The sequence below is a fragment of the Equus caballus genome, chromosome 20 (assembly GCF_041296265.1).
Source record: "Equus caballus isolate H_3958 breed thoroughbred chromosome 20, TB-T2T, whole genome shotgun sequence".
Classification (NCBI taxonomy): Eukaryota; Metazoa; Chordata; class Mammalia; order Perissodactyla; family Equidae; genus Equus; species Equus caballus.
The window spans coordinates 61,065,448-61,090,868 of record NC_091703.1 but is presented as its reverse complement, the minus strand read 5'-3'; the positions used below and the strand labels follow the sequence as shown (position 1 = coordinate 61,090,868).

The 25,421-nt window shown below is 37.7% G+C and overlaps 1 protein-coding gene across 1 annotated transcript in view; it reads left to right on the top strand.

Annotated features, from left to right (window-relative positions):
- The window catches only part of LOC111769165 (protein eyes shut homolog), a 1,017,614-nt gene that overhangs the window by 131,438 nt on the left and 860,755 nt on the right, over positions 1–25,421 (top strand). Inside the window, exons 9-10 of the mRNA XM_070244139.1 lie at positions 13,381–13,552; positions 14,470–14,548. Of these exons, the coding sequence (XP_070100240.1) occupies positions 13,381–13,552; positions 14,470–14,548 (251 nt within the window). The remainder of the gene's footprint in view (positions 1–13,380; positions 13,553–14,469; positions 14,549–25,421) is intronic.

Genomic DNA, 25,421 nt, shown 5'->3' with positions numbered 1-25,421 from the left:
TTTCTCTTATAGTATGAGCAAGAACAGTCTTTACAACACACACACACACACATTACGCAAATTTTCCTTATCATTGCTACACCCCAACCCCACAACCAACCACCTGGGTTGCCCTTTCTCATCCCTGTTATGCTCATGTATCTACTTCTCTAATATCCTGATCAACCTCAAAATAACAGTCAGGAAAGTACCTTTCCAGTAGTATGATGGAGTCAGCTTGTACTGGCTCATGAGTATTGAATATTACATATTTACGAACTTTGTGAGCTGGTTGACATAATTTTGGTACATTGAAATTAAAAAAGATAAGACAGTTTGCACAAGGGCAATTAGATATTGTTATAAGAAAGCCCTTTCCCCCTTATTTTTTCCTTCTGAGAGCCAGTTGTTAAACACTGGCCAGCACACCACTGTACCTTTACACCTTTACACTCTTTTGATTCCTGCATAACACATATTGAACCAATCATTTTAAACCGGAAGACATCACTTCTAAGCTTGCTTTCATGACTATTTGATATAGGACAAAGTCACTCAGCAGCACAACTCTCAGCGTACCTCATCTATTTCCTGTGGATAACATCAACTTGACAGCTTGGTAAAGGATAAATCAAATGAACACATGCGAAATTTATTTGTGAATCATAAACTGCAATAAGGAAGAAAAGTACAGTGATCACTCAACATTTCATTTTAACTAGATTTCTAAATTAAATATTTTAGTGACTTATTGTAGTTTTTAAAATGCCACTGCAGAAACAATAGTATGTTTTCCAAACTATGAATCCATGTGCAGCTCATAAGCAATTGCTTTTGTATAAACGAAATGTTATGCTGTTGATTTAAGGATTAAAACAAGCACTTCAGGTACCGTTTTCCGAATGTTGGCAATATTAAATCTGAAAGCGCTGAATTCGCTGGATGTTTTTAATCATAGATTTTTAATTCTGTGATGAAATTGACTTAGTCTTAAAGGAGGAATTTGATGATGAGCTCAAACAAAATGTGATGCCTTTCATACGTCCCTTATTTTTATTGCTACTATCATCACCATAATTCATGTCCTGCTGATTAACACCTGGACTGACAGAATGGCCACCATACTATGCCCCTTTACACTTTAGTCTTAAAGTGTACTTTCTAGTTATGTAAATTGTGGAATTAGGCATATAGAGAACAATAGAAATTGTATTAATTAGAAAAATTTTTGATTTTTTTCCATGTAGCTCTGTATTTAGAATAATAGCAGCAACTAGAGATGAATTTACTATGAAGCTAATGAGTTTCAACTTTAGGGACCTTCGCTTTGAAGTGTTTCTTCTAAAATATCATGCATAATTTTGTATATGTGATTTTACATTCTTCTTATTAGAGAAAGTCCCCAAAATTGTATAAGCTGCAGACCTTTTTTGGTTCTGATCAGGAACACTTATTTTCTACTCTCTCTTGGTCCATAGCTTGGGCCGAGGGACTGTTGGCTTGGCTTTGTGTTCCCAAAGTGTTTCTCTTTGATGTGTTCCATTGACTCGCTGAACCTAAATTACTAAATTAGTCTTTGTCAGAATGTGTCTGTGCACAACCTGGAGGGTAGGGGATTAAACAAAATCTTTAAATTTCATCAAGACCCTGGGTTTAGGACCCTTTCAAATGAAGAATAAAGTGAGCTTTTCATTGATCTCCTTGGTGGAGATCTGGTGGAGTTGTCAGAAATGAGAGAAACATCCATCGCAGAATGTCATACGTTTTGTTCAGAGCCCCAGGAATCTGTAAAGTCCCTCCACTTGTCAGCTTCCAGTCACATAATTGTAGGTCTTTTAATCTTACTTTTTTTTTTTTGAATGATTAAGGAAAGGTTTCAAGTTCTCAAGATATATTTCTCCTACGTAGCAGTATAATTTGAACTACCAATGACAAAGACTGACGGGTTCTTTTATGATTGTTACCTAATACAGAAATTTACAGTCTAGTGAGATTCAAAAAAATTTAACTAAATGTGGCTTCATTGATATGAGATCCATTTTAAGATTTATCTGTGATATTTATCTTCAGAGGTGTTGATAAAATTATGTAATGATTGGTTTCATGTAAGCAGACCCTAAGGCTCTTGTGCCACATGTCACCCCTTAACTTGCTGGGGGTGAAGCCAGGACAGTCACAGGATAAAGGCTGGGGCAGCCAGGAAAGGTGAGCCCCACTTAGGGGCTAGTTACGTGGACATTTCAATATTCTGACACTAGTAATGACAGTACATCTCATTGGGCATCAGCGTCGTTCATCTAAAATGAAATTGTATTCTATTTAAATTTTAAGCATATCAAAATATTCTTTCTTAGCTATTTTTCTTAAATATAAACACAAGTAGCCTAAAACAAAATTCTTTTTACAAAGATAACTTTTCTCTCCAAACTTCTTTTGTATGGTTATTTTATAACATTCAGTGTTGTCTACTGAAGTACTCTTTTTGCTATGTAAAGATTTTTATATGCATATAAAATGAAATCAGATGATGATGTTGAAGTTGGATGAATAAGGTGTTCATCATCAGAAACAAAGAGTTGTACGCATTTATCTCTCTATATAATAAGCCACACAGTTAATCCTGCTGGTCTCAATCTTGACTTACGAGTATGCGGACAGGGGGCAGCAGACTCTTACTGGAATCAACAACGCACACTTCAGCTGCACATGGCAGTATTCGGGGCGCTCATTCAGAGCCGCCTAAAACAAGCATTACTAAAGTGTTCCCTTTGAGGTATTTACCAAACACTAACTTTGAGCAGGCATCTTTAGTCCTCACAATAGCTCTAAGAGGAATGAAGTAGCCATTATTATTTTATATAGTGTCAATAAAAGTTTGCTTGTTTGTTTTAACCAAAACAGAACCCATTCAGTAAGTGATATTTTAAAGAATGAGTTGTTTTCTGCGTGATGTTAGCAAGCGATCAAATAATTTGAAATAAAATCCGCTGAATTTATTGGTATTATTGAGTCAAATTATAACACACCTGCATTTTTATGCATGTGTGAATTTCATAAGTTCGGAGACTATTTTGGCATGTTGGTTATAGTCAACACGCACAGTCCTGAGATGGTAAGGAGTTGTCTGTACATTAGAACAGGACTCTGCCCCATCTATGAGCTCTGTTATGACTATTAATACTTCCTATCGTCAGACATCTTCCACTTTTAATCCACCCTGATGTATCTGTTTGCACTCATATACTGCAAGCTTCACCTTGAACAACTTCTCACTTTTCCAAAGCTCTCAACATAGTTGCCTGATGAGACACACGCCTCATTTCACATGGCTGCCTTGCCTTGTTCATGTGGTATGATCTAAACACAATACGGGAGCAGCATATATGAATCAGAATATTGTTTTTGCTTGTCTTAGCAATTTTGTGAAGGATATTTTGAATCTCTCCTTCAAAAGATCCTTCTCCTGGCATAGTAATTGTTTTTATGACTTTTCCAATGAACTATGAAGTACTTTAGTGCCAGGCCACATTCCTGTGGTAATGAAGTCTGAGACAGAGAAGCCCTCATTTATTCCTGGCTTCACATTGAAGAGTTGCCCCATTCTTTTCATACAAGAGATAGGAAAAGATGAGGAGAGACAGGAATCAGATGAATCATTATCATCATCATCCTTTTTGTCATCAAATATTTATTGATACTTGTCTTTTTGCTCAAAGCTCTAAGGACTACTGTAATGAATTTTAAAAGCCCTTGTGCAATCTTGAGATATTTATAGACAGAAAAATAAAGTATCTGTAAATGTTCCTTGCTGAGCTTTTGAAAATAGACATGGGTTACACAATATCCCCATCAAATCTTTCCAAACAATGAGAATATTAGCAAAATGATTATTAATGAAATGTTCGATTCATACTTGTTTAATCCAGTACTTAACATACCTACCATTTATATACTGCCAATTCAACATATGGTACAGTAGGGCACCTTTTGAGATCAGTGTACATAATCTAGTTATACTTGTTTTATAGCATTTGGATTATATATTCAAACTTTAATTCACATGATTTTATCTTTGTATCAGTGATACATGTTTTGCTACTGACAACTTACTTACCTTCAACTTTTTTTTTATTGTTTCTAACCAAAAATTCAAAAGGATTCCTAAGGAAAATATTCATTTCCTGGAAAATTTTTCATGCGTCAGGCTGCCCAAGAAAGAGACTTGAGATTTACATGCAGGTGACTTATTGAGGAGTGCTCTCAACAACAATGCCTATAAGAGAGGAACAGAAGAAGGGCTGGGAGGGGAAAATGGTGAACTAAGATGTAATTATAACAAAAGCCTCAGTTAATCATTCAAGCTCCCGGAAGCAGAGTCCTTCAGGGTTCACCCAAATTGAGTCACCTCAGATGCCCCACAGCAGTGATGGCAAGGTAGCTCCCTTTAGCCGAGGACAATTCAATTTGTGGGGAAGAATTCAGCTCTGAAGTGTTGGCAGGCGACTTCTCCGGCAGCAGGAGAAACAGTTTCTCTGTTCCAAATGGGGATCTGGGCTGCTGATCACTTCATCTGTTATAGTCAACCTTTTGTGCTGCTCAGACTCCTGCTTTCAAAAATAAGTACACATCATCTGGAAGCTGCTCCCCCTAAATTCTGATTTTTCTCTTTTTCTGAGTAAATGTGCAAGAAAGTGATTACTTGAAAGAACCGCAGCTTCTGTCACTGAAGCTGGTCTCCGCAGCTGATACTCATCTTCCTCTTCTCCTGCGCGATATTACCCTCATCTTTGGCGGGCAAATATGCTAGTTGGTGGATCACCTGGTGGAGAGTGATCTAGAACCCTATGTCTGAGAGTTCTGATCACCTAGTAAGACTGTGGCTGCTGTGTTTGTCCATTTCCTGGATATATTGGGCAAAGGAGTGTCCTCACATGCCCAGTAGGTCACCTTGATACCAAATATTTTCATCCTTGCCCCCATTTTATAATAGTACCCTACATCATCTTGATGATCAATATCAATAACCCCTGTAAGAATAGTGACTTCTCTCCTTGCCTGGTTATCTCTTATCACAAAGAGACCAAAGTGACTAGATGGAAGCCATAGAATTCAAAAAGAGACTTTTATGGTGTCCCCTGTTGCAAGATTCCTTCCCCTGGAAATAAGGGCCTCTAGATCCATGGAACCTATATTTTCAGGACTGCAAAGCACAATTCCCAAATGGTTCACAGAGAGTGATGGTATGTGTTTCCAATTTTACTTTTACCCCTTGTTTCCCTGTTCCGTGTATTATACCTATTGGGGACAGAGCATCATATCATGATCATTGATCCAGAGTGTGTACTGCATCCTCTATGATTGTGTCACATCCCTTCAAGCTCTCAGCACCAAGCTGGCACCTCACTTGCAGTTTGATGGTGTAGTATATTATAGAGCCATTGGATCTCATGGTTATGTGATCACTACTATGCTTTTCTGTAAAGTAGTTTCCTCGGTCCACTGAGATGTTGTGAGAGATCTCCGTATTGGTGACTTACCGCTACATAAGCACCTGAGTAGTTATACTGGCTAAGTAATGCTCTCCTGTTTGCCAGAGAGGCAAGAAAGATACTCCTATAAGTGGAGTATGTGTCAGTTCTAGTCAAAATGAGTCACTTTCCCTTCAGTCCAATGTAATATGCTGACACCAAGTGGCTGATAGCTCTGGTATCTATTCCTATCAGCTTAGGTATTTGGTGAGAGCAATAACTAGATCAGTCTTGGGACACGAGAACCCATACATTGGGACCACGCATAGTTTCCATTCCTGCCATCTGTCTACTCTGTTCACGCCTTTTGTGTTGCTGAAGACAGATGACTGACGTCAACTGGCTGAGTTCTTTCTACGTCGCTGTTCAGTGCGTCTTCTGTTGCAGGTATCCTATGGTGGACGTTACCATGCATTGCAAAGACCTTCACACTTCATGCCCACTCCCATTAGTTCACCTGTATGCCTCTTTTTCATGTTTTCCTGACCCAGATTGTCATATTTTAAATGGCATTCCAATGATAAACCAACCAGGTTACTGCCACTACATATGAGTCCATATATATTCTTATCTTGGCCCACTTCTATTTTCACCTAAAGATGATGACAATAGTCTCTGACTGAAGAACTGCCCATCAGAAGGATTTCCCTTTGCCTTTATCTCCTGGGAAGCCTCTGAGCAAGGCTGCAGGGAAGCAGCAGTCCATTTTCAGCTCATATTGATATCCCAGGTCAGCCCATCCATGAACCAAGCTCAGGCTTTTCCTTTCCCTTCAGATGGTAATAAAGGATGGCTCCTCCTCCATACAGCCATAGGGTGAACTGAGGGAGTGCTGCTGTTGCAACAGTAGTGATAACAGAGGAGTGCAAATTACACTTGTCTTCTGATCTACTCACACCCGGTCCCTAATGTACCATGTACCATAGATTGCTGCCCCTCCTGCCCAATGTATGACTTGTTCATGATTGGAAGCTCTGACTCTGTGGATATTTGATATGTCCCATAGGCACATGTTTCATCTCTACCAGGACCCAGGAGTATGCCAGGAACTCTTTCTCAAATTCAGGATAATTCTCTGCTACATATGGCCTGGCCTAAGTCTATGATTATCCTCCTGGCACTTGCCAAAAGCCCCATATTGCATCTTTTCCACTGCAGACATCTCTAATAACGTAGAGACTACTGAGATGTATGACCCAAACAGCAAGACAACCCGTACGGCTGCCTGGCACTGCTACCGAGTTTCATTAATTTAGCAAAATTCTTGCCTATTATCTTGTCTGCCATATTCTCTCTCCTTCTTGCTTTTGAGATTCCAATTACAAATAAGCTAGAATCATTGATGTTAGTCCACTTCTCTTAGATGCTCTGTTCTGTTTTCTTACTCTTTTCATCTCTGGGTATTTCAGTTTGAATAGTTTCTATTGACTTAGCTTCAAATTCACTGGTTGTTTTCTCTGCTATGTCTAGTCCACTGATGGCTCATTAAAGGAATTCTTCATCTGTAAGTGTTAATTTGCTGGCATTTCCATTTGAATATTTTTTATACTTTCCTTCTTTCTTTTAATATTCTCCATTGATTAATTCATATGTCCAACTGTTCCACTACTTTTTACATATTGGCCATATTTTAAATTCCCTCTGATAATTTCAACTTCTGCATCGTCTTTAGACTGATTCCTGAGTCCATGAATTATGTGATTATTGTGTGCCTGTATTAATTTGATTAGGTCAGTTCATAAGTATCATCCTCTTATGTGAGTTGTAATCATTTTCAAAATGCCATCACTGTTTGAATCTATTCAGCAGTAGATAGCACTTTGCCCCTCACCCCCACACTTTTGTGGGCAATTGACCATCTTTTTTTTTTTGAGGAAGATTAGCTCTGAGCTAACATCTGCCACCAATCCTCCTCTTTTTGCTGAGGAAGACTGGCCCTGAGCTAACATCTGTGTCCATCTTCCTCTGTTTTACGTGGGACACCTGCCACAGCATGGCTTGACAAGCAATGCGTAAGTCCACACCCAGGATCCAAACCGGCGGACCCCAGGCTGCCAAAGCGGAACCTGCGAGCTTAACATCTACACCACCGGACTGGCCCCTTGACCATCTCTTTTTAACAAACTTTCATCACTGATTTTGCCAACATTATACGTAATCCTACAGAGAAACTTTTCACTCATCATCTTAATTGGAATAATGATACCTCTGGAATCACCTAAATCACTCATTTGATAATGTAGTTGTGAAATTCTCTAAGGAAAATGTTAGTAATCCAATGTTAAATACGTACAAGGCCCTGGGCTAGTTATTTTAAAAACATGGTTTTATTTTATTTTCCCAGTAAACCTATGATGTACTAATAAATAACCCTCACTTACTAATGAGAAGCTTAAATGATTATGTCTGCTCTAAATATTATTATCGTCACAAATATCTGCCCTTTCCTGGTGGAGGACCATTAATTCCCATCCCATTTGTGTTGGGCTTGGTCATGTGACTTGGCCTGGCAAATGAAATGTATGAGGAAGATTTAAGAACCAAGAGTGTCCTCTCCCTCTTCAACAAGGATGGTGATGTCCCAGCTGGAGGATGCTCCATTAACCTGGATCCCAGAGCGAAGATAATATAAAGCGCATCTGTAGCTCACCTCGGCCATGGAATATGAATGAGAAATAAACCTGTGTGTCTTGAGCCACTGAGACTTAAGGGAGTGGGACCCTTTTTAGTATTATTACAGCCCACTGTAGGCTGTTATGCGTGTTTAATTCACAGTCCGAACCTGAATCTTGATGGTCCTTTTAAATATGGCTGCAGATTTGACCAACTTAGACACCTTATTATTTTCTTTATGGCATCATTACCATCCAAATTTCTATACAGGCAATAACAGTTATAGTAAAATTTAAAAAAAAGTAACCATTAAATAATAGCATTTTGACCTGAAGACTGACAATCTCTAAACAGAGTTTCCAAAAATATCTTTTGCATTGGAAGCCTCATTTGCAATAAATCATAGACTCTCCTGGTGTGACTGGTTTAAATAACATTCTTTTGAATAGATGGTTCCTCTATGGTTTATAAGTTATTAAAGTTAAGCACTGTCCCCCAAACCTTCTCCTGGTATCCCAACAAATGCTGAGAGAGATATCTAACTCACATAGCAAGCCAAGGTGCTCTTTCAAACTATTTGCTTGCATTTTCTCAAGTTCCTTTCCTCCATGATCAGCAAAGCTGCCTTGATCCACCTTCTCAGATATGGATCAGTTTCTTCATTTCTTAACCACCCAGTGCCCTCAGCTTGCTTTCTCATTAGGACATACACCACACGGGGGCAGCAGTGAGATGTGGTATGGTGGCATCACGGGGGGCTTGGGTCCTGCCGTTGACTGGCTGGGAGATCCTCTGCTTTGTTTTGTTCTCCAAAATAAGGAGAGTAATTCCCATGTCAGAAAATTATTGTAAAGTTTAAATGAGTTGATATGTAAAGTGTGTAACAGTACCCGGCCCACAGTAAGGGCTCCAAGTATCAGCTATTGTTACTGTGGTATTCTTCCCTGTAATAAACTTACTTCCTTAGAAGCTTACCTTTGTTCCCAACTAGCTTATTGATAGCTATTTGTTTATAAGCATTGTCATGCTTGTTTTTTTATTTTATTTTTTTATTAAGATTATGATAGTTAACAACCGTGTGAAATTACAGTTGTACATCATTATTAGTCATGTTGTAGGTACACCACTTCACCCCTAGTGCCCCCCACCCCCTTTCCCCTAGCAACCACTGTTCAGTTCTCTTTGTCTATATGTTAACTACCACCAATGAGTGGAGTCATACAGAGTTAGTCTTTCCCTGTTTGGCTTATTTCACTCAACATAATACCCTCAAGCTCTGTCCATGTTGTTGTGAATGGGACGACTTTGTCTTTTTTTATGGCTGAGTAGCATTCCATTGTATATATATACCATATCTTCTTTATCCAATCATCAGTTGCTGGGCACTTAGGTTGGTTCCATGACTTGGCTATTGTGAATAATGCTGCAATGAACATAGGGGTGCATGGGACTTTTGGAATTGCTGATTTCAGGTTCTTGGGATAGATGCCCAGTAGTGGGATGGCTGGGTCATAAAGTATTTCTATTTTTAACTTTTTGAGAAATCTCCATACTGTTTTCCATAGTGGCTGCACCAGTTTCCATTCCCACCAACAGTGTACAAGGATTCCTTTTTCTCCACAGCCTCTCCAGCATTTGTGACTCTTGGTTTTAGATATTTTTGCCATTCAAACAGGTATAAGGTAATATCTTAGTGTAGTTTTGATTTCCATTTCCCTGATGATTAGTTATGATGAGCATCTTTTCATGTGTCTGTTGGCCATCCGTATATCTTCTTTGGAGAAATGTCTGTTCATATCCCCTGCCCATTTTGTGATTGGGTTGTTTGATTTTTTGTTGTTGAGCTGTGTGAGTTCTTTATATATTATGGAGATTAGCCCTTTGTTGGATAAATAACTTGTAAATATTTTTTCCCAATTAGTGGGCTGTTTTTTTGTTTCAATCTTGTTTTCCCTTGCCGTGAAGAAGCTCTTTAGTCTGATGAAGTCCCATTTGTTTATTCTTTCTATTGTTTCCCTCATCTGAGGGGTTATGGTGTCCGAAAAGATTCTTTTAAAGCTGACGTCAAAGAGAGTACTGCCTATATTCTCTTCTAGAAGACTTGTTGTTTCAGGCCTAATCTTTAGGTCTTTGATCCATTTTGAGTTTATTTTAGTGAATGGTGAAAAAGAATGGTCGATTTTCATTCTTTTACATGTGGCTGTCCAGTTTTCCCAGCACCACTTGTTGAAGAGACTTTCTTTTCTCCATTGTAGGCCCTCAGCTCCTTTGTCGAAGATTAGCTGTCCATAGATGTGTGGTTTTATTTCTGGGCTTTCAATTCTGTTCCATTGATCTGTGCACCTGTTTTTGTACCAGTACCATGCTGTTTTGATTACTGTAGCTTTGTAGTATGTTTTGAAGTCAGGGATTGTGATGCCTCCATCTTTGTTCTTCTTTCTCAGGATTGCTTTAGCAATTCAGGGTCTTTTGTTGCCCCATATGATTTTTAGGATTCTTTGTTCAATTTCTGTAAAGAATGTCATTGGGATTCTGATTGGGATAGTGTTGAATCTGTAGATTGCTTTAGGTGGAATGGACATTTTAACTATGTTTATTCTTTGAATCCATGTGCATGGAATGTCTTTCCATCTCTTTATGTCGTCGTCGATTTCTTTCAAGAAAGTCTTGTCGTTTTTGTTGTATAGATCTTCCACTTCCTTGGTTAAATTTATCCCAAGGTATTTTATTCTTTTTGTTGCGATCGTGAATGGGATTGAGTTCTTGAGATCTTTTTCTGTTAGTTCATTGTTAGCATATAAAAATGCTACTGATTTATGTATGTTGATTTTATACCCAGCAACTTTGCTGTAGCTGTTTATTATTTCTAATAGTTTTCCTATGGATTCTTTGGGGTTTTCTATATATAAGGTCATATTGTCTGCGAACAGTGAGAGTTTTACTTCTTCGTTGCCTATTTGGATTCCTTTTATTTCTTTTTCCTGCCAAATTGCTCTGGCCAACACCTCCAGTACTATGTTGAATAAGAGTGGTGAAAGTGGGCACCCTTGTCTTGTTCCTGTTCTGAGAGGGATGGGTTTCAGTTTTTGTCCATTGAGTATGATGTTGGCTGTGGGTTTGTCATATATGGCCTTTATTATGTTGAGGTACTTTCCTTCTATACCTATTTTATTGAGGGTTTTTATCATAAATGGGTGTTGGATCTTGTCGAATGCTTTCTCTGCATCTATTGAGATGATCATGTGGTTTTTGTTTCTCACATTGTTAATGTAGTGAATCACGTTGATTGACTTGTGGGTGTTGAACCATCCCTGTGTCCCTGGTATAAATCCCACTTGATCATGGTGTATAATCTTTATGATGTATTGCTGTGTTCGGTTTGCCAAAATTTTGTTGAGGATTTTTGCATCTATGTTCGTCAGTGATATTGGCCTGTAGTTTTCCTTCTTTGTGTTGTCCTTGTCAGGTTTGGGGATCAGGGTGATATTGGCTTCATAGAATGTATTAGAGAGTGCTCTGTCTTCCTCTATTTTCTGGAATAGTTTGAGAAGGATAGGTATTAAATCTTCGTTGAATGTTTGGTAGAATTCTCCAGAGAAGCCATCTGGTCCTGAACTCTTATTTTTGGGGAGGTTTTTGATTACTGTTTCTATTTCTTTACTTGTGATTGGTCTATTCAGATTCTCTATTTCTTCCTGATTCAGTGTGGGGAGGTTGTATGAGTCTAGGAATTTATCCATTTCTTCTAGGTTGTTCAATTTGTTGGCACATAGTTTTTCATAGTATTCTCTTATGATCCTTTGTATTTCTTAGGTATCTGTTGTCATGCTTGTTTTTTAATAAGTTTATCTTTATTCCCAACTAGACATGATGTTCTTGTCTATAAGAGTCATGTTTTCAGATTGAAACTGTTAAAAGATAAACTGAGGCATATCAAAATTTTTTGGAGTTTATTTGAGAAAATATTGATTCAAATCCGACAGCAACTGATCTAGCAGCTGGAAAGGAACTCCAAGGAGCTGTACAAAATGAAAGACTTTCATAGCCAGAGGGGAGCAGGAACAAGGCAGTTATACTCGGAAAAGGAATGGGGTGGTTACTGCAAACATGCTTTCCTCTAGGAGATGGCAGGGGTCTATGAGGCAGATGCCCTAACCAGTGCTGATCAGGCAATTCCTGATTGGCTGGTTTAAGATTCCATTTCTGGGAGCACTGAAACTGTAATTGTCTCCATTTGGTAATGTAGGACTTAGCATAAGTGACTCCACTGTGGGCCTGTTGTCTCGTTTTTAACAGCATCCGCTGTACTACTCAGCATAGCAACTTACACACATATCATAGCAATTGCAGGATAGTCCCTTGAAACTAGTGACTAGAAGCGTAAGTCAGGGAGAGCAGGATTTAAATCTCTATCTGCTATGGCCTGTGATCTGAAAGCACTACTTAAACTCTCCGAATCTTTGATGGCTCAGCAGTGAGTTGGAGTTAATGATGTCCCTCTCCAGGTTTGATGAGCCTTAACTGAGGTAATGAATTAGGAGCCTTCAGCCCAGGGCCTGGCACACCAGCACATCCGCAGTCAATGCTGGTTTTTGTTAGTGATGCTCAGTATGGATGGACACGATGAACAAAGGGATTATTCTGACTATTTTACAATTCTCCACTTTTTCCTATGTCTCTAACATGTGACAACTGAACCGCAGTCCAGCTCTCCACTAGGCTTTGCTGACGTTGTTCTCTAGATGTTTCCATCTATAGATATTGTCTCCATGACAGATTTCTCCATTAACAGGGTACTCTCTTTCTTCTGTTTGTTCGTTTGGTACCCCTAGTTGAGCACAGAGGAGGCACATGGTAGATGCTTAATAAATATTCAAAATTTCACCTTTGAAAACACTAGATCTTTAGCCAAAGTTAGATGACATTTAGGAATCTCACCCAGCCAGTTAATAGATTCGCCAAGACCAAATTTAGAAAAATCCAAACTCTTTCTTCATTCCTGTAGGTGAGAAATGTTTGAATAGATTAAGCTTGTGCTTTGTTTCTCTCATTCGCATTAACTTAGTCATCTGAGAGTTCAATGACCTAAACAAGATTCACCTTGAAAAATGTTTTCTTTCTTTTGTCCGTTCCCTCAAGACGTTAAATTATCTTTACAGGGAAGGAATCTTGCTTTCTTGGTGACATTTACCAGAGTGAACAAACTTTTGAGCTTTGCATTTAAATAGTCTCCTGCTTTGTCTTGTCTCTTCTGACCTAGGCATCGACTGTGCAGTGAGTGTTGGAGACTGTCTATCAAAGCCGTGTCTCCATGATGGGGCCTGGACTGATGGCGTCAATCACTACACCTGTGACTGCCAGAGTGGGTTTTTGGGAACACATTGTGAAACCAATGCAAATGATTGCCTCTCGAATCCTTGTCTTCATGGAAGGTAGCTATTTTTATTTTTGTATTGTTAAATCTAAGACAGCAAATTTAACCCACAATATTTAAGACTTAACATCAAGGGAAAGTTGACAAAGATCATTTTAATTATGCTCTTTCATAAAACAGGAGCCAAGTACAGTTAAGATGACAGATGCTGCCTGTTTTACTTAATGCAATGTACTGGTACATTATCTCTGCCCTTCTTTTATTTCTGCTCATTAGCATAAAGTAATTTTCAATAAATGCGGATTAATTGGACTTTAATATACTTAAAGGTAACCAATCACAGTAATAGAAGTAGCAGGTAGGATGATAAGACATTCTATTATTTGCTCTGTGGAGGGATAATACCACACACTTAGTATTTAAAATGTTCCTAAGTAGACTGGTTCTTTCATCCCCATGTGCGTATAAGGTATTTTGTGACTCTCTTTACATAATAACTCTCCAGCTCATGGGTAGGATATTAGTTTATGCAAATCTCGAGTGGGGTTGTTTCTAGGAGATGCAGGTGGCAAAGAAGACTGGCTCACAGATGCACCGCGCTGCCTCCTGCAGCATCGTCTCTCTCTTCTAGTCGCGCCACTGACTTTGTGAGCAGAGAAGGATGAAGATGAGGGCTCTGCGATGCTTTGGCCACAGCTGACTTCAGTTTCCTACACAAGCCCTAGCCATACTTTGAGCTTTTAGAACTGTTCTTTGTTTCCATTGCCATGGGGAAGAGGGCAAAATGAAAATTGATCTGTTCTTTCAGTCCGGTCACCTTGGAGCACAAGAAACCAGGCTTAGAGTCCGCCTTCTACTGCTCAGGGGAATGTGCATTTTCACCTGAACTGGAAAAGAGAAACTTTAAGTGGTGAAACTCTCTTGAAATTACGCTTTAGTGTCTCACTTATTTAAAAATTTAATTCTTTGTTTCAGATGCGTAGATCTCATTAATGAGTATCAGTGTTTATGTGAGGCAGGATGGACTGGCTCAAGATGTGAGACCAAGATTAATGTAAGTTTTATAATTTTTATTAAATTTGAAGTAATTTGAAAGAAAAATTAAACTCCTTGCTATGGGTTTCAGAGTCATTTCTTCCACGGTTATTGATGATTTAACTCTCTGTCTCTCTCCATTGCTCTTTGCAATTTCTCAGCTGTTCTAAACAAAAGTAAAGCTCACAGCTTCTTTTCACCTTTCCTCCCGTCTCTTGGTATCATAAGCTTTTATAATGTGGAGTCCTCATTAAACTAAATCCTGGAAATGATCATTGTTGAAAGGAGCTCAGAGTCGTGATTCACCATCTGCCTCCCCCTATCTGGTCTTAGGACACACAGCTGTCTGTGGATGTGTAGGGATGAGAGGAGATTTAATTGATCCACATACCACAAGGAGAAAATAAATACTGGACAGATGTGTTAAAAAGTAGGTACATGTAGAGAACCTCAATGCCTATAATACTCTCAGGATCTGTCTTCCAGTCTTCCGAAGTCTGGCGTGATGTGATTGACACATGGTATTTTATGTGGAATGCCTCATCTGTTGAGAAATGGTGGTTAGCTGAAGTTTGAGACCACCCTTAGAGGATGAGAATCTCTTGAGCCTTCCTGGATAATGGGGAGTTCTTCCAGATCCTTTCTGGCTGTCGCTGCCATGGAAAAGGGAGAAAGCATGGGGACCAAAAACAGCCTATGGTATTGTGAGACTATGGATATTTTGTTTACATTCTTTGTGTCTCTCTCCCTCATCAGAAAAATATAGTTCCTACATCACAGTCATCATCTCATGGCACACGTAAGACGTGGTACTTAGTCGTTGGTACTACGGGAGGGGTGATGGGGTGGTTAAGGTATTAAGGAGAAACAGGATTGAACCACTATTTTGCTACTTGCCTGCTGTGTATTCTTGGACAAATTTCTTATATTCTGAAATCATAGTTTAGTTATTCAATGAGGGTAATCATAGTAACTACTTCTTAGGTTGTTACAAGGATTAAATTAGATAATGCATGTAAATCAATTAGCACTTTTTCTGACACACTTTTTGAAAGCTGAATTATTTATTGATATTATGTTGAACTGGGTTCTAAATAGTGAAAGCTATACTTGATGTTGAAAGAAAATGTTGTAATTAATAAATTCCCTGGTGGAGAAAGGATGGGGCATATATCTTTTGTGCTACATTGCATATACTGCCTATGGTAATCTCTAAAACAATGTCTCTTGGTAGTATAAATGTGGCATCCTTATTCTGAATTAAATATGTAAATACGTATTTTCCTTTACATATGAATTTGTTTATATCCATATATATATACCCACACATCCAACATTATTGGGACAATTGTTAAAATTCTACCTGTATGCTCCAAATGTTGTTTCCTAATATTTCTATTTTAACATAAAACTGAACTCATTATCCTCCTTATTGAGTGAATTTTTGTTTCATTTAGTGTATCTTAGGAACCATTCCATCACAACACAGAGTCCTGACTCATTCTATTTAATAGCTACAAAGTGTTCTGAGTAAGTGACGAAGAACCACACTTATTTCATGAGAGGAGGAGCATGCCGGCTTCCCTAGATCCTATTAAATGAATTCATTTTTCAAAGTGTTGACTAGTTTGATGAGGAAACTGTGGCAGGTCATTATTTTGATTTAAATTTTCCCAGATTACAGCGAAGACTGAGCCCTTTCCAGGTGATATTTGCATTTGTATAGCTCTGTTTGTGCCTTGTCTACTCATAGCCTTTGACTAAGAGTAGTTTTCTTTTGGTTCTATTTCTCTTTTTTTTTGGTTTGTATATATTAATTAAAATTATGGATAAAATCCACTAGGTTCTGCAAAATCTCAAATGTTCTCTAGAGCTTGGCCACTCTTGCTTTATAAAACTTGTAATTTGTGAGTTTTCATAATTTTCTTTACCTTTTTCCTTATGCGTCTGAGTTTTCAATTCTGCTTAGAAAGTCCTTTCATATAGCAATATTTAAGTTATGTTCTTATATTCTCATCTACTATAATTTTAGGATTAACCACATTGTTTTTGAAGAATTTTCTTTCTTCTTTCTTTTTTTTTTTTTTTGGTGAAGAAGATTAGCCCTGAACTAACATCTGTTGCCAATCTTTCTCTTTTTCCTTGAGGAAGATTGTTCCTTAGCTAACATCCATGCCAGTCTTCCTCTGTTTTATATGTGGGACACCACTACAGCATGGCCTGATGAGTGGCATGTAGGTCCACACCGAGGGTCCGAACCTGCAAACCCTGGACCCCCAAAGCAGAATACACAAACTTAACCACTATGCCACTGGGCTGGCCCCAAGGATTAACAACATTTTCAATACTTTAACCAATAGTGAATATATTGTTATGATTGATAAAAGGTAGGGATCTAATTTATTTGTTTCCAAAGGTATAATCATTTTTCCCAAGAACTTTCATCAAAACTTCCTCTAAAAAAGTCTGTTCCTTCTCTATTGATTCAGGATACCTCATTTGTCACGCGCTAAATTTCTATATACGCGTCAGTTTTAGGAATACCTATTCTGTTTCTCTGTTTTTTAAAACCTCACTTTACCATTTATATTAATTATTATAGGTCAATAGAATTGTTTTAAAAGTGTCCTTTTTCACTAGTACATTAAGTGCACTCTAAATGCAGTTTTGGTCATTCGTTCTGCAGATATTGAATATTAATATCCATGAGAAACTGACATACAGTAGTTATCAGAGATCTCTCCTATCCCACCACTTCCATTTGGAGATATAGATACAGATGCGTATCTTACTTAGCTGGCCTATTTATTGCAACATTATGTACATTGCAATACCCATGCAACAGCCTCTGAAGGGCATTCGTGGATTGACATGCGAGTCTCTCTTACTAGGCTGAAGAGGCAGGAGCAGTGGAGAAACATGGGCAATACGGATTGAAAAGAAGATTCAGGTCAATACAGAGCAGAGTGTTACATCTGAAGCTCCCTGAAGAGTAAACAAGCAAAGTTTATATTGGGGCTGACTGGGGAAAAATGCCAGCAAACCTTTTTTGTCAATCTGACAATTGAGGCAAGCTTTAAAAAATTAGAATTAATGCTAGAGAAAAACAGATGCATGATTAGGTTTCAAATGGATGCCATGGTTAGTGACAAAATGGAACTACTCTGAGTGTGCACGTTTGAGCACACACACACATACCTACATAAGCAAGTAAAGGAATGGAGGGTGGGGTGACACAGAAAGCAGGAATTTCCCTTTATTTTTGTTTTTGTTTCTTTGGATAAATACTCAGAAGTGAAATTGCTGGACCATATGGTAGTTCTACTTTTAATTTTTTGAGGACCCTCCATACTGTTTTCCATAGTGGCTGCACCAGTTTACATTCCCACCAACAGTGCACAAGGGTTCCCTTTTCTCTACATCCTTGCCAACACTTGTTATTTCTTGTCTTATTGATAATAGCTATTCTTACAGGTGTGAAGTGATATCTCATTGTGGTTTTGATTTGCATTTCCCTGATGATTAGTGATACTGAACATCTTTTTATGTTCCTGTTGGCCATCCGTATGTCTTCTTTAGAATAATGTCTATTCAGATTCACTGCCTATTTTTAAATTGGAATGTTTGTTTTTTTGTTATTGAGTTGTATGATTTCTTTATATATTTTGGATTTTGCCCTCTTATCTGATAGACGATTTGCAAATATTTTCTCCCATTCAGTAGGCTGCCTTTTCATTTTGTTGATGGTTTCCTTTGCTGAGCAGAAGCTTTTCAGTTTGATGTGGTTCCACTTCTTGACTTTTGCTTTTGTTGTCTTTGCTTTTGATGTTAAATCCAAACAGTCATCACCAAGACCGATGTCAAGGATCTTACCATCTATGTTTTCTTCAAGGAGTTTTATGGTTTCAAGTCTTATGTTCGAGTCTTTAATCCCTTTTGAGTTAATTTTTGTGTATGGTGTAAGATGGTGATGCAGTTTCATTCTTTTGCATGTGACTGTCCAATTTTCCCGATACCATTTATTGAAATGACTATCCTTTCCCCTTTGTATAGTCTTGGCTCTTTTGTCGTAAATTAATTGGCTATCTATGCATGGGTTTATATCTTGGCTCTCTATTCTGTTCCATTGATCTATGTATCTGTTTTCATACCAATAGCATACTGTTTTGATTAGCAGAGCTTCATAAAATAGTTTGGTATCAGGGAGCGTGTTGCCTCCAGCTTTGTTCTTTATTCTCAAGATTGCTTTGGCTATTTGTGGTCTTTTGTGGTTCCATACAAATTTTAGGATTATCTGTCCTATTTTTGTGGAAAATGCTGTTGAAATTTTGATAGGGATTGTATTGAATCTGTAGATTGCTTTGGGTAGTATGGACATTTTAACAATATTAATTTTTCCAATCCATGAATATGGAATATCTTTCAATTTATTTCTGTCTTCAGTTTCCTTCATCAATATCTTATAATTTTCAAAGTATAAGACTTTTATCACTTTGGTTAAATTTACTCCTAGGTATTTTATTCCTTTTGGTGCAGTTATGGGATTGTTTTCTTAATATTATTTTTGGTAGTTCATTATTAGTGTATAGAAACACAACTGATTTCTGTTTATTAATTTTATGTCCTGCAACTTTACTGAATTCAGTTATTAGTTCTAATAGTGTTTAGTGAAGCCTTTAGGGTTTTCCATATATAATATCAAGTCATCTTCAAATAATGATAGTTTTACTTCTTTATTTCTAATTTGAATGTCTTTTATTTCTTTTTCTTGCCTAATTGATCTGGCTAGGACTTCCAATACCATGTTGAATAAAAGTGGCAAGAGTGGGCGTTCTTGTCTTGTTCCTGATCTTAGAGGAAAAGCTTTCAGCTTTTCACCATTGAGTATGATGTTAGCAGTGAGGAAAACATATCTTTAAAAAAAGAGATCTCACAAATGGGAATATTTATCACACACAGAGTACCTTGCTTTTTCACTTAGTCTATCATGCAGGTTAATCTACATTAACATATATAGCTCTACTTTACTTTTATTAATATTCCATTGTATGGATCTACCATATTTATTTAATCAGTACCCTCTTGGTGGAGATTTAAGGGATTCTAAGTGTATTGTTCTTAAAAATTATTTATGTATCTTAGATGCAGAAGTTCGAGTTAATCACACTCTATTTCATAATAGGAAAGGATCATCAGTACTTTTAAAACACTCTCTTGCTCATGTTTCCTGTGTGTGTGTTTCCTTTTGGCTTCACAGCCCATTGCTTTCCCATCATATTTGTGTGCTTATTGAGAATATTTTCCTACGTATTTTTCCTGTATATTTTCTCTCTCTATTCCGTTGTTTGCCCTGGTGCGTAAATCTTGAGTCTCCAGCTTAGGGGCAGATTTCTATCACCACTCACGGAAGAGTGAGACGAAACCTGAATCAGGAGAGCAAAGCATGTGGGGGATGGGGGGCTGCACGTCCGGCCTTTTTGAGTCTCTCGTAATCACCAACACCAACCCCACATCCCTTACCAGACTACAGAATCTACAGATTCCTTAGCAACATTTCATCAAAGGGTTCTCAGTCTTTGGACTACTTGTCCCAGTTTGAGCCCTCATTTTGCCAAGTTGGAGCGCAATATACTGCTGAGATTTTTAATGCACACTTTAGATTTCTTCTACAATATTCTTTTGTTACTTGAGGAAATAGGAGTATGTACTAAGTGTTAGCTTTTTAAATGTATTTTTAAAAAATCTTGACTTTTGTTTCGTGAATTTGGCATTGTGTCTAATTTCAGCCCTGATGTACTTTTCTTTCCTATATTTGATTCATTTTTGCACTTCAGGCTGTTTCAGAGAAAGCGTTTTTGTTTTCCTGTATTTTAATGGCCTTCTTTCCCAGAAGTACTGCCAGACACATTTTCAGTAAAGAAATAAAAATTAATATTTACTAAAAAAATTCCAATTTTTGTATTTCCTAATCTTGTTTGAATTATTGAAATAACAAAGTTAAATGGTACGTTTTCTTTATATCACAACATAAGTCAGATTAAATTGGGAGCCAACAAGATCTTCTCCCTATTAACTACTTCAGTCCCATATTCAACCAGGTAAGTTTTGAGAAAGAAAGAACACAGCAAATGAAAATTATATTAGAAGTAAAACTTAGGGATAGTAAGCCTTTACCATATACATTATCATATGTACAATCCATAGGCAGGAAATTCCTCTGAGAGAGAAATCATCAACATTTGGTGTACAAGAGTCCTAAGCTGGAATTCAGGTCTCTGTGATTTTATTCTGTCATCATCTTGCTATAAGACCTTAGTGAAGTCACTCTAACACCCTTTGGCTTGTCCTCATCCTTGTGAGTAAAATAAAATTGTTGGTCTAGATTCTTGCTGCTCAATGTTTGGTCAGTGGATTAGCAGCATCATGGTCACCTGGGGGTTTGCTAGAAATGGAGAAACACAGCCCCCCACCCCCAACACCAAACTAAACCTATTGAGTTTGAATCTGCAGTTTAACACACTCTCCTGAGTATTCACATGCAATTTAAGTTTTAGAAAGAGTAGACTATATTGGTACTTTTTATTCAGAACTAGACAAAATTCAAGAACTTCTGTGATGCTTAATAGGTCTTTGCAGTGGGTAGGATAGGGTTCTAGTGGGTACTAAGTCCTATTTCCATGCTTCAGATGAAACAGTTCCATGCTTATCCATCTAACGTATTCTGTTTCTCCAAGATCCTATTTGAAGAAAATATTCCACCACTTTAAATACAGCAGTGCTAAAAAAGGAAGCATATGATTCTATGAGAGAAATGCTACAATAAAGATGATCTCAGGGAATGACTATTTATTCCTCTGGGAAGTTCTGAGATCTCAAGACAAGCTTCTGGATCTAAACTCTACACCTCAGAGAGAACACTGTCAGAGAGAGAAGTGGCACACGTACTCGCCAATCTGGTGGTGCACTCTGGCTAAGCAGTCCACGATGAGTACATCACTGCTCTGTTACTCTCATACTCCTGGACATTTCCTGACATGGAGTTTTGAATAGAAGTTGAATGAACGTAGCGTTGGTCTGGTTCAATTGCCTCAATCGCCCTGGTCTGCAATAGTGCTCCCAGTATCTTCTTTTTCTAATACACTTGTCTTTTATTTCTTTCCTTTTCTGAAATTAAATTAGTGAATTCTTCTTGGAAAGCACTTTATTATATTAGAAAGAGTATAGCAAAGTAGTATAACTGACGATGAACAAAGGAAAGGCATCCTCCGTAAGTTTCGAACCAGGAAAGATCAAGAACTTTAAATGACAATTTGATTTTTTCTAAAAAGAAATTGCTTTTGTGTTTCCCATTAACTCTTATAATTAATTTAGTAAAAGATTCTTGTAAACCCTAAAGACAGAATTTTTGGCAATCCAAAAACTATCCCTTTCTTCCCATGGGAGATATAATTCAATTAGTTTATGTAATGCTTTCTAATAAATCATTCTATATATACCCAGCCATAGGGCTAAGAGGGAAACATGTTTCCATGCCATTCCCTGTGGAATTCTGCATTTACATGCCCTAAAAATAGCTGCAGTACCTGCGCCAAGTCTGCTAAATGCCCTTGGTTATCCTTAAGGAGTTCACATTTTCAGCAAAGATAGAACAAATATCAGAATGGCATTCATTTATAAAAACATACATTTAACTCTATCACTCTGAGTGTGCAAGATCGCCATCTGGGCTCCAAGCTTCACTTGAGTTTTATACTCAAGGGCGTAATCCACCTTTTATTGAAAATGATGCTAATTAAACTCCCTGGTGGTTTCGATAAACCTTTAATTTTCCATTTGATACATGATACGAATGCAGTGGCTTCCACATTAGTGTTGTCAGTGTGAAATTCACTGTTAACACTTCTTAAAAGTCACTAAGTGTTTGTAAGCATAAGTGTCAACTAATGATAATTCTTGAAAATATCACTTTGCAAGGTAAAATATTAAAGAAATATCTCATGTTTGTGTATGTAGTCATTCTTGAGGATGTAATGACTTGAGATGCTAGAGTGCAAATTTTTCATATTTCTGAATGTTCATTAAGAAATTCTGTGTAGACAACATATTGAGAGTAAGTTTTAAAAGTTTTACTAATGATATCATAAAGTTCCATAAGTTATTTCTCAGAATTAGAGGTGCAAATCTTTTCAGAGTTAACATTACATTGGAAAAGTGATGTCATACCGTGTTTAAGGCACCGTGCTTTGTGCTTTTCAGAATATAAGAACACATATAATATCTGAAACGTGAACTTAAGAAGCATGTGGTGTGAAATGGTAGACACTAAGTATACCCAAAAACTAACTTCCTATTCTAGGCCAAGTGCCACATGACTGAAATAGAGGCTGATGAGGCTCTTGGCCTTCAGAGTGTAAAGGGAAGAAAGATAACATTTGCTGACCAGCTGTTATGTCCCAGGAACAGGGCTCCTTGCTTTATATTCATTATTTTGTTTAATTCTCATAGGAACCTGTATGAAGTGGGTGAAATTACTGCCATTTTGCACATAAATGTACTAACAATAAATAAAATACCATTCGTTGAAAAAGTGAGTGAAAGGAGAAATATAAAAATTATTTTAAAGCTTAAAAAGTAAAATATTATCCAAGTTCCTCTGACTCCACAAAACTCCTGAGGTTCTGGAATGACAGGTATCAGAAATGCTGGACATAACTTGGGACAAATGCATGGAAAAGTGACTAATTAAAAGATTGTGATTGGATGCATATTAAGACTCTGGACCAAGATAGTGACCTATGAGGCTTCTGAATGTGCCCTGTGCCATGGATGCCCTGAATATACAGCTGTGCACAGAGCAAACAGTGTGGTGTTGGCATGAAAGCAGATACATAGCTCAGTGGAGCAGAATAGAGAACCCAGAAATAAATCCATGCAAATATAGTCAGTTAATTTATGACAAAGGAGCCAAGAATACACATTGGAGAGCCAGCCCTGATGGCCTAGGGGTTAAAGTTCAGTGCTCTCACCACTTCAGTGGCCCGGGTTCAGTTCCCCTGGAATGGAACCACACCACTCGTCTGTCAGTAGCCAGGCTGTGGTGGCAGCTCACATAGAAGAACCAGAAGGACTTATGACTAGAATACACAACTATGTACTGGGACTTTGAGGAGGGGTAAAAAAAGAGAGAAGAAGATTGGCAGCAGATGTTAGCTCAGGGAAACAGACATTTCCCAGCAAAAAAAAAAAAAAAAGAATATACTACAGGAAAAGAATAGTATCTTCTATAAATAGTGTTGGGAAAACTGGATACTACATGCAAAAGAATGACTGTGGACCTCTGTCTTACATCATCACAAAAATTGACTCAAAATGGATCAAAGACCTGAACATAAGACCTGAAAACTTAAAACTCCTGAAAGAAGGCATAGTGGGTAAGCTCCTTAACATTGGGCTTGGTGATGATTTTTTTAATTTGACACCAAAAGCAAAGACAAGGAAAGCAAAAGTCAACAAGTAGGACTACATCAGATTAAAGAGTTTCTGCACAACAAAGGAAAACATCAACAAAATGAAAAGGCAATCTATGGAATAGGAGAAAATGTTTGCAACTCATCTATCTGATAAGGAGTTAATATCCAAAATATATAAAGCATTCACATAACTCAATAGCAAAAAAACAAATAACTCAATTAAAAATGGGCAGAGAACTTAAATAAACATTTCTCCAAAGAAGCCATAAAAATGGCCAAGAAGTATGTGAAAATGTAGTCAATATCACTAATCATCAGGGAAATGCAAATCAAAACTACAATGAAGGGCTGTCCCCATGGCCTAGTGGTTAAGTTCTGTGCCCTCTTTTTCAGCAGCCGGGGTTTCGTTCCTGGGTGCAGACCTACACCACTCATCTGCTGCCATGTTGTGGTGGCAACCCACGTACAAAATAGAGAAAGATTGGCACAGATGTTAGCTCAGGGAGAATCTTCCTCAGGAAAAAAAAAAAAAGCCACAGTGAGATATCACTCACACCTGTTAGATGTCTATTATCCAAAAAAGACAAAAGATAACAAATGCTGGCAAGATTGTGGAGAAAAGGGAAATGTAAACTGCTATGACAACTAAGGAATACAGTATGGATGTTCCTCAAGATATTAAAAATCGAAATATCATATGATCCAGCAATCCCACTTCTGGGTATATATTCAAAGGAAATGAAACCATTATGTTGAAGAGATATCTGTAGTGCATGTTCACTGCAGCATTGTTCAAAGTAGCCAAGATATGAAAACAACCTAAGTGTCCGTCGACTGATGATTGGGTAAAGAAACCGTGGTTCCTGTATGTACAATGAAATATTATTCATCCTTAAAAAAGAAGAGAATCCTACCATTTGTGACAACATTCATAAACCTGGAGGGCATTATGCTAAGTGAAATAAGCCAGACCGGGAGATAAATAATGCATGGTATCACTCACATGTGGAATCTAAAAAAGAAAAAGGCGAGCTCTTACAGACAGAGTAGAATGGTGGTTGCCAGGTGTTAGGGGGTGGGGAAAGTAGGGAGAGGCTGACAATCATACAAATTTTCAGTTATAAGATGAGTATTTTCTGAGAATTTAATATGTAACATGGCGACTATAGTTGGTAATACTTTATTGTATAATCAAAATTTGCTAAAAGAGTAGAACGTGTGTTCTCGCTCCTGCCAACCCCAACCAGAAAAGGGAAACATGTGAGGTGAGGAATGTGTTAATTAGCTTGATGGTGGGAATCTTTGCACAATGTGGATATCTATCAAATCAGCACATTGTACCCTTTAAGTATATTGCAGGTTTTGTCAATTATGCCTCAATAGAGTTGAAAAATATATACACATTAAAATAATTCTGATTAA